Source organism: Cotesia glomerata, linkage group LG7 (genome assembly GCF_020080835.1).
Source record: "Cotesia glomerata isolate CgM1 linkage group LG7, MPM_Cglom_v2.3, whole genome shotgun sequence".
Lineage (NCBI taxonomy): Eukaryota > Metazoa > Arthropoda > Insecta > Hymenoptera > Braconidae > Cotesia > Cotesia glomerata.
Genome location: NC_058164.1, coordinates 9,949,870 through 9,960,931, shown reverse-complemented (window position 1 = coordinate 9,960,931; position 11,062 = coordinate 9,949,870). Strand labels below are relative to the sequence as shown.

The following is an 11,062-nucleotide window of genomic DNA, read 5'->3' as shown; positions in this document are numbered from 1 at the left end:
ATGTGCAGTTGGTTATTGTTCTTTCCGTGTAGACAAAAGTAATTGATATTGCACGTTTGGTGATGTAATTTATTTTGAAAAAAAAATTGTAGTATTGTTTCATGAATTATAGTAATCAAAAAATTGATAAAGTATTGAGAAAATTATAATTAACTGCAAAATTAGGAGGCCCACATATGCCCGCATCAGTTTATGTTGTGAACGAGCGAGCGGCAGAAAACACATCTTCGCATAGAGCGAATAGAACCCCCCTTCCCCTTCGGCGTTGGTCGTCAGTTACCTGACGCCAACTCACTTGCGGGCCTCTATGATAGACATCACGCGGATTGTTATATATATTGAAAACGACTATTTAATAAGCACTTGCGAGAAAAAAATAATATACTGCCACCTATCGTATGGTATCATAACATAATTTTATTGAAGAATTCAAATCTCTGAACCTAAAAACTCAATTTAAGGTTAAACGTAGAAATGATTGGTTTTTGTTATTATTATTGGTTTAAAAAATGTATCATCATTATATAAATTGACGACATATTGTGTAAGTCATTTAAAAATTAACAAAAATAATCAAACTATTAATAAAAGATTTCTATAATGATGAAATAATTACCAAGTCAAAATTTGAGAGAATTTATTTATTTATTTGTAAAGAAACGCTCTCAGTAATTTACAAAAATATGTTACATTTTCATGTGTAGAATGTTTAGTAATGATTATATACAATAAATAACATCTGTAAAGAGTAGGTTTAAGAAATTTATATGAAAATTTTTATTAAATTTCTATTAACTTTTTTTTTTTATATTTGTTATTTTTTATTAACATGAAAATGTTAATTGACATTTTTTTTTATTGTTATTAAAAATAAATATTTAATTATTAATACGTAGCTTCTTTTAAGAAAATAATCATTAAAATAATTAAAAATAAATATTTCAATTAGTTATAAAGCTTCTTATGACAAAAAAAAATTTATATCGACTTAAAATTGTTAATAAAATGTGCCAATATAAGTCCATCAATTTTTTGTTCTTTTTTTTTTGTATTTTACTTATAAAAATAAAAATTCCGGGAATGTTCGTTTTTTTTTTAAAAATACGTTTTTTAAATTATTTCATTTTCGATTAACTTTAAGAAAAAAATATGTGATGGTTAAAAAAAGTTTAAAACGTAATTTTTATGGATTGAAATATTGGAGACCCGTACTTCCAAATAATTATCTTACACACGTTAATAATAGAGATAGAATAATGTATGCCTACAATATACAATACACATGAATGAAATGTAATGATATGCATTAATAAAAAATGGTGCAGTATGTCATCTAACTGCAATGATCATTTCATAAACTTAACTTGACAATTGCTATGATTTTACTATGAGACCGTTGGATGATTATTACTGGGCATTATGTGAATACTTCAACCGATATCTCGAATCCTTGGAAACTGTAAACATTCCTGTTCAAGTTTAGATAAATAACTGATATTTATTACGATTAATGTAATATGATAGGAAGAAAAGAAATAGAACAAGCGGTTATAAATCCCGGAGATCCTTGACGCTCGCTCAAGGACAAACAAGGCATAAATTTTTTTTCCAAATATTCATATTGGAAAGAATAATTCATTATTCTTAAAATTTTAATCATTTCCTTGTTATTCTCGAGCAGAGGCATAACGAGTTTTTGTTTTGAAGTATCCGCGTACACACACGGGTAGTTTATGAGCTTATAGAAATCCTGAAATGCATCGCTAGTCGAGGAAGTATAAAACCGCCTTTTCACTTTACTACAAAAGATATTCCTTGTTAATGAATAGATCGCGTCTGCTTTACATCTTATTTTGTTTCTTTAACGTCATTAGTCATTACACTTCTACAGTTTATTGGCCTGGCTGTTAGATCATTTAATTAGTTGGAATGCCAATTAATTCTTTTTTACTCAATAAAATATTTAAGAAAATCTATTATTGATTAGACTCATTAAAAATAATCTCATATAATTTTGCAAGCAATGTTTTAATCTTAGTATTAATTTTTTTTATTTAAACACAATTTTATTTATAAAAAACAAAATGTATGTTTTTAAAAACTGGAAATTTCACAATTGATAACAATTTATTCGAGTAAAATTTGAATGGAAAGTACTGGGGCTTTTTCTCCATTCTAATTTATAATTGATTGCTCACACTGTAAATTTGATTAAATATTAATTTACAAATTATATTATTCTACATTTTATTTTACACATTTTTAGCAAATGATAGTTTTTACAGTTTCTAAAAAAAATGAATGATTTTTAAAGAAAGAAACTTTTTGTTATTAAAAGTCAATAATAAAATTTACTTTTTATTATGCTTGATTTACATTTTCGAACTTTAAAATTTACTGTTTAAATTTTAACAAATTTGTTAATATAACAATAAAAAATTACAGTATGCACTTTAATTTCTATAATTTTTAACATGATGGGCTTTTTTTTAATTTTGTATTGTAATTATTTCTGTTTTCTTTTTTTTAAATATTTATATACAGACATATTTTTGAAATGATAGCAGAAGGTATTCTATACAATTTTTTAAAGGTTCCCAAAATTTTTTTCTTAATAATAGATAATTAGCCGATGAAAAGAAATCGGATATCTACCATTTTTAAAATCATTTAAATACTTAGTCTTATTGAATGTAAATTTTTCTTTTAAAATAATAAAACATTTTCCACTTAAATATTTTTTAAGTGAAAAAGTATAAGATTTGTCATGATATATTACGGTATACAGTAAGAATAAATATAGTGATGACGTTCTTCCAATATTAAGTCTGATTAGACAGGCCGTAAAGCCATTTGTCATAATGCCGTTTTTTTTAATTGGCTAATAAAATAAGTTATGTCTCTAGTTTTTAATGATTATGTAAAAATTACAATCTCTGTAATATATCTGGCTGCTTATTAAATGAGCACATGAGTGCAGAAATGCAACATTGTAGGTACTCAAGAGTTGAGTCCCGCGAAGGATAGGAAATAATCAGACGAAGCTCTACGGCCTTCAAACCGTAAACAAGTTAGGAAGTTCTCCTTTTGTTTATAGTATTGTAATATATTAACGATTCAGGCTCACCATTGATGAGAATGTAAATATCTGAGCTGTTCATTTCTCACACTAAAAAAAAGTCGATTATTCTTAACATAATAGTACAAACATATTTTATTTCATAAATATTTATAATTTATAAAGAAATAACAGTGCAAATTTTAAATTATAATTATAAATAATTTTATCTAATGATTTTTTTTCAGAGCCTAAGTTATTTTTTAATAATTACCAATAGTAAAAAATTGATGTGGTTTTTAAGAGGGTAAATCTGTAACAAAAAATAATTAAATCAACATGACTCAAATGTTAGTACATAAATATGAAATGTCATTTTAATGATAATGTAAAATATGGTTTGTTTACTATCATAAATGAAAACGGTTTGGTTCCGCTTCTTATGCGATTGAGGTCATATTTTGTATAGTGGACCATCGAGATAAAAGGTTAATACTTCAAAAATCCTGTTGGTATAAATCGTCCGTGATAAATGAGTTAATCTGCACTTGGAAGAGGATTATTTATGAATCATCAACTGTCTACTTATACTGCCGTACGAATAATGAATCCTGCCGGTTTTACTTGCAGGTAGATTAATACGCTCATAAGCTCGTTGCAAAAATAATTTCGTGCTCTATATTTAAAAATAAAACAACCGTATTAATAATAATTACATTCTTATTATTATTGAAGTTTTATTTTTATTTTTTAAGTGTTACTTGATTGCTTAATATTAATATGTTTTGAGATAAATAATTTGTAGATCTATTTTAATCATTATTGATTAAAATTTTCAATACTGTATAATTTTATCATCCTTATCATTAGAATGTTGTTACTAAAATTTTTGATGGAAAATCAAAATTTTTAAGTAGATTTAATTTTTATGGAATTGATTTAAATTATTATAATATCATAGGTATGATTATTTGTTAACATATTTTTATCATTTTTATCTTGTGGCATTAAAACAAAATAAAATTATATTTATATTTATTTTTATTCCATGGCACAATTCCTTTATTTTATTATCTAAAGCAATTATTATTTTTATTTTAATTTTGGTTAATTTTATGATAATTTTTATAATAAAGATTAATTAATTTAATAATTGATTAAAATTTTAAAATTGAAATAGATAGATAAGATAGGTTTATTTAATGGTGTACAACAGTAAGAACTGCTTTTTACAATTTTTCATCACAGTATTTTATATTAATCTGCTTTTTATGAAATAATTAAAGCTCTGGTTCTGGCACCACTTGTTACTCAATTATTTCATATTATCATTAATATCACTCTTTACTATATTTTAAATTAAAAATTTTTTAATTATTTTAAGTTAAATTAAATTTATAATATTGAAATATTATATCAATACATTTTCATTAATTATTTTTTAATTATAAAATAAATTATTCTTACAATAAAATAGTTAAATACAAAATTTATTCGTATAATTAAATGAATTATAAATAAATATCTAAAAAAATTTTGTCTAAAATAACTTATAATCACTCATTTTCAAATTACCACCTTTGCATAATATAATAAAATTAAATTTAATATATAATTATGGTAACAATATACGACATGACAGATCTCGTGTCATGATCGTTTACAGTAAAAAAATCACATTGTAAATTTGAATGAAATAAAAAGTATCAAGTGTCTGGAAAGCTAGTGTTTAGTATCATAGAGTGATTATAAAAATAAAATTTAATAATTTAGATACAAAGTACAGTTATATTACAGGGGTAAATAATATACTAAAGAGAAAAAAATATTAAATAAATTGATAGATACTTGAAGAATATTATAATTTGCAATGATATATTATAACGTCAATAAAATAAACTGTAGAATTATAATGATGAGGAAAACACCTAATAGTGAAGAAGATGCGATTAACATCCGCTATGGCCCGTGACATACGCGGATCTAGACGTTGATCAGCACGCGCCAACTCTAACGGGTAATTATATCGTCAATCTTATCTCTCACTCGTACTCTAATAGCTTAAAAAAGTCACTAGGAAGAATGCCTTGAATGCACCTCCAAGTCACCCGAGTGTAAATGCGTAAATTCCAATCTACTGCAATATTATTATCTATGAATATAAAATACATACAATAAATATTAAATTTAATTACACTTATAGAAACATAAAAATATAAAAAGGTGAACACTGAAACGCTCCCTTGATTTCTTACATTAAAACGTATAGGAAAATAACAGTAAATCGTTACTAGTCAAAATCACATTCCATGACCAGGTGGTGACGCGTCGATAGTCAAATTATAATTTTATTCTTAAACTTTTACGGAAAAAGAAATAAATTGAATAATAAAACTGTTAAATTAAATAACAAGTCATTGTTTTAGGTTCAATAATCTTTAAAATACCTACAATTTTGGAAATTATATAAGTATCAAAACAGAAGCATCATGCTATATTGCATTTTTTTAAACATGCAGCTCTCACAAGTGAGAAGAAATAATTACTCGCTTAAAAAATTTATGCCCTGGTCTCTCCTATTCGAAATAATTTTCCAGCCGCTGAGATAAAAAATAATTTTCTACTATTCACAAAATTTATTGAAGATATTAAAATCGACAACATTAAAGTTAGTAACAAATTAAATTTAATAATTTGATGCAATGTCTTTGAAACATTGCGAGTAGTAATATAACGGAAGAATAATCTTCGACTAATGGAAAATGTCGTTGAAATGCGTGACATGATTCAAAACATTCTTTGCCGAGTATGTAAGTGACAATTGTCTTTGAACATAATAAAGAAAAGCATTTTATATTCTAACTTTTTCTAAATATGTTAATGAAAAATCAGGATTTTAAAATCAGTATTTGGGATAATTATTTTAAAGTAAATGTGCGAGGAGTGACTATTTATAAGCAAGTTAATGGTAAAGTACCGGTTTTAAATAAAATTTATCGGTGCTAATTTAGCGATTGCGGAAAAACCTGTTTTTTTTTTTTTTTTTTTTTTAAATCCCAAAAATCAGTTATATGCGAAAGAATATAACGACATTGACCTACAATTGTAACTTGGTGATGTCAGTAACCGCTTAACTCATTCGCCTCTTATACATATCTTAAATCGCGTAGCGTTTCGCGAGTCGGTGATTCTTCCGCCCCTCAGACCGGAATACCGCGGAGTTTTTTTTAGTACTTTGCCCGCAAAACTCAAATATTTCATAGTTAAATATACTAAATTTACAATCATTAATAAATATCAAAATTAAATTACATATCGCATACTTACAGAGCTACTTATGTTAATTAAAATTTTTTTACCAGTTAAAGCAAAATTAGTACTCTACTCGGTTACTACTGTCTTTCTTAGATTTTGGTTATTGGATCGTCACATAAAATTAGTAAAATTATGCTACAAAATTAACGGTAACATTAAAAGAAAAAAACGACCAGCTGAAACATAGAATTAGTATAAGTCTAAAGTCGTCATGGGTCTTGTTCGAAGCGATACTATTATGTATACTATATCTTCTTCTGTGTGTGAACATTGAAGAAGTAAGAGAAGAAGAGGACTTATGCTTACGAGCAGAATGGTTGTTAGCTGAGGCACCAGGCATGCATTAACAGTACTCTACGGTTGGGCTGGTGGCTGGTGATTCCTTATTTCTTTACTTCCCTTCTTCACTACTTATTCCAACTGTCCGCGGGGGGCTTAACAAGTGTCTGCACCATAACGTTCAGTCCATCGGGAATCTTCATCAAAATTACATCATTTTCAACTAGTTGTTACTGTCAATTTATTTATCATTTTATGTTTCAATCTAACATCATCGTTTGTTTGGTTGTATTTTAATTTTTCAATAAAAGTTTTTTGTATTTTTAAGTGAATATTCAATCACATCTTCAATGATGTGGGGAATTCTCGTTTTTGGATTTTTTGCGGTTTGTGATTTTTTTCAATGTTATTTTATAATAGTGTATTAAATATAACTTTATACTTAACAAATAATGCATTTAATAGTAATTAGTTGACATAAAAATAAAAAATAATCATTTGGAAGTAGGGTCCACATATTTTTTTCTTAAAGTTTATTAAAGATAGAATAATAGAAAAAAAATTTTATTTTAAACGTCAACTTTTTGATTTAAAAAAAAAAGTTTTTTTTTAATGGATAATTTCAAAATTCCTTCTAATTGTTTGTTTTGACATGTTGAATACGAAAAAACAAATTAGTAATCGCTAGAGTTATTTAGACACGTTGTATCAACGAATTTTAGTCTACACATAATTTTTGTCAACATTAAAAGCTTTAAGACTAATTGAAAAATTTATTTTCCGATATTTTGTAGCTAAAAATAGAATAGATTTTTAGTTAAATTTGTTTATTATGATGAAATGTACTTTTATCAATTTAGATACGGTGCGAATGCGTGACTTGGCTTGATGCTTATGCAGTAAAAGATTGAGAGAGTACAGCTATGCGATTATTCCAAGTTAAACGCTTAATAATTATAGATTCCCGAGGCACGTGCTTTACTCACACCTTTTTAGTCACGCGTACAGATGATTGTAATTTATCACAATTACCAGTAAACCTATTGAAAAAAATACATTATTATTTGTAAAATACAATAATAATAACATAAATATTAATTGGTTTACAGGTGACACTAGCCCAAGATTACGAAGTATCGGACATCCAATGTAGTCCACCAACATCTCCAACAGACCTTCTTACTGCTAAAATCAGACGGCCGGTTGGATTCAAAGGTTCACCGCTCTTTGCTGATGATCGAGCTGCTGACCCGCTGACTGATATTCAATGTCAAATACGGCCTGATCCAGCAGATGCATTAGAAGATAATTACTTTTTGAAAGTAACTGATTTTTCACGGTGTGGAATCTTAAAAAGAAATGTAAGCTGTTATTTAGCAAATTCATGTTCAGTTAGGTGATCGGTCATAGAGTAATTGATCTTTTCTGGTACGAGATCTCTTGACAATATTTTATAAAAATATTATGTGTAAAAATATCCAGTGATTATTGAGTTAGAACATTTTATAGTGATTAATGGAAAATATAAGCAAAAACTTGGGAATTAAAAATTAATTTGAAGTAATTATAATTTTAAAATACATTTAATTTATCAATTTTCTGCGGAGTAGAATAAATTGTAAAAATTTGCAAATTTTGCTATTTTTTATTTTTATCAATTTTTTTAAATAAAAAAATTTATCGATAAATTATGATTACTCGCTAAAATAATTGAAAATATTTATCAATTTTTTTTCTATACGACATTTTTAACATGATATTTTAATAGAATACTTTTGTATTATAACTATAACTTATAAATCTTTGTTAGTATTTAATTGTTAAAAATAGAAAAGTCGTTGAAAGTTTTCATTGTTCAAGATCATTCGTTATTTTTAATTTTTAATTAAATCAAGATATTTTTTTAAAAAGATGCAAAAAATAAAATTTGGAAAAAATATCTCAGCATTTCAGATAAACATGCATAAAAATTTTTAATTTAACAAACTTCTTTGAAAAAATCATAATTTTTACAGAGTTTTGTTAAAAAATTCTTATTTCAACTCCTAATTATATATTTTCATCAAAAACACCGCGTTAAAAAGTGCAAAACTAATTTTCCAAGTGTTCTTGTTTCCGTGAAGTCTTTTTAATTGTACAATTTCTGTATAATTATGATAATTAGAGTTACGTAATTATCTAAAAAATTAATTTTTTTTTAAATGTAAAAAAATATTACACAACCATTTTATTTTTCACACTTAAAAATTGTATTTTAAAGGGTTTCATTCACCTGAGAATATGGTTTCCGGCTTTTCCTGGAGTTGTCATGCTGGCAGATCAAGAGTTGATTCTAATGTGCAGACCACCTGAACCAACACTTTTGAGACATAAAGCTGCTGGTTTTGCTGGAACATTGTAAGTTTCTTCAATAAATGAATTAATTTCTGAATATTGATTTACTTAAATTATCTTCAAATAAATTTATTGAAGGAATAATTATACTTACAGTCCTCATGGTGCGCGTGTATCAGGTATTGTTGAAGAAACACCAGGACGATTAGAGTACGAAGTAGCTCTTTATCGTGAAGCAATTGGAAACTCTTCAGAAAGTTCAATAGGCGCAGAAACGGTAGATCAAGCTGTTCCAATCGGCACGAAACTCCAATTACGTGCTCGCATAAGTGCTGAAAGTGCTTGGGGATACATTAAATTAATAGAAGTGACAGTAAGCCCTGATCCAGATAACCCACATGCACAAGGAAGTGTTGTTCTTGTTAAAGATGGTTGCAGAAATCGTGATTTTGCATCAATAATCCCTCATCAGCCGTCAAGGTATCGCGAAAGAAAAAATGAAGTGTTTCTTGACTTTGAGGCTTTTCTCTTGAGCTCTATGCGCGAAAGGTCTACTCTATGGATTCACTCTCAGATAAAAGCCTGTATGGAGCCTCATGATTGTCAACCAGTCAGTATTTATTATTTTATTAAGTCTACTCTGAGAGAAAAAATTTTTTTGGAAAAAATGGATATTAATTTGTTGAAAATTTTATTTCTTAGCTGAAGAAATCAAAAATTTTCTCACAGTAACTTTCTTGTTGAAAAAAATTTTATTTGATTTAGAAAAGAAAAATTTTAGATAGACAATTTGGAAATTTTCATCCAAAATTTTTTTTTCCCAAATCGAGAAAATTCTTTTGAATTAATTTATAAATTAAATTCTTGTCACAATTATATCGTTTTTTTCAAAAGAAATTTTTTTTCTCAATGTATGATAAAATTAAGTTTAAAAATTACAGTTAATTGATGAAATAATAATATTTTAAAGGATTTTTGTTTGGATCTATTTGAGCCGTCTGGTCACGGGAAACGAAAACGTAGAGCAGATGGATTTGTTGAAGAAACGTTCGGAAATGGAAGTAATGAACCGAAAGTGGAACGGTTAATTCAAAATTATAATGACTCAACACAATTTACTAAAATTAAAGAAAACATTGAGTATACTGTTATGATGCCTAGTGGTAATTACTAATCAATTTATTTTTTAAGATTAATTTGGTAATAATAGTTGATTTTTTTTTGTAGATCTCTATGACAAAGTTGCATTGGGCTTAGAAGGAAATTGTGGGAATTTTCTCTACGTAGCTACTGGCCTTGGTGTGTTACTTATGTTTTCAGCGTTTATCATGTGTTATCTAATATCACGATTACACAACATAACTACAAGTGTGCCTCAAAACAAATCCATCGACGAATTAATCAGGGATCGTTCAAGAAAATACTGTGAACCCGCACCAGGTTACACTGGTCGCACGATCATGCAATAAATTACAATTTTTATTAGGATTTTTTTTGTCATAAATCATTTATCATGTGGATCATTAATTATTATTTTACATATCATTAGTCATAATCTATAATCATTTTTTATCAGTAATTTATTTTATTTAAAAAACATATAGTTATTTTTCATAAGAAATGTGCAAAGCTATGGCGTGACCTGAAGAAACGAAATTGTGACGTTTTTTTTGCTCATTGAATATTACGTATTATTTATAACTGTATTATTTTTAGTGGAAATGGGTGGGGTGAGTTATTAAAAGGACTGACTGGTTTTGGGTAAATTATTACTTTGTATATAACACAAATATATAATTAATTATATTATATTATTTATATATTTAGATAAATGACAATATATTTTTAATATCAGTGACAATTTTCATAAATATTTTTTTTCCTTATTAATAATTGATTTAATTTTAAGTTATCACTACAAAGTAATATATACATTGAAAATTGTCAAGGTTATTAAAAAAAATTGATAAATAAATAATTAGTATAATAACATGTAGTTTTTATCTGACTGATATGATATTTATTAAATAAAAATTAAATTTAAACAATATGTATACTGAGTGTTCTTAAAATTAT

The 11,062-nt window shown here is 26.4% G+C and overlaps 1 protein-coding gene and 1 long non-coding RNA gene across 2 annotated transcripts; one reads left to right on the top strand and one right to left on the bottom strand.

Moving 5' to 3' along the window:
- Positions 1 to 6,417: 6,417 nt before the first annotated feature.
- On the bottom strand, positions 6,418 to 9,280 carry LOC123269813. Its single transcript, XR_006510470.1, has 5 exons — positions 9,141 to 9,280; positions 8,925 to 9,039; positions 7,828 to 8,000; positions 7,499 to 7,692; positions 6,418 to 6,849 (listed from the first exon to the last, which is right to left on the bottom strand). It is a non-coding gene; the product is annotated as an uncharacterized LOC123269813 (long non-coding RNA).
- LOC123269811 lies at positions 6,846 to 11,035 on the top strand. Its single transcript, XM_044735660.1, has 6 exons — positions 6,846 to 7,038; positions 7,762 to 8,013; positions 8,913 to 9,049; positions 9,143 to 9,596; positions 9,957 to 10,149; positions 10,214 to 11,035. Exons 1-6 carry the CDS (start codon positions 7,003 to 7,005, stop codon positions 10,453 to 10,455), a joined length of 1,314 nt encoding a protein of 437 aa, XP_044591595.1. The 5' UTR covers positions 6,846 to 7,002; the 3' UTR covers positions 10,456 to 11,035.
- The last annotated feature ends 27 nt before the right edge of the window (positions 11,036 to 11,062 follow it).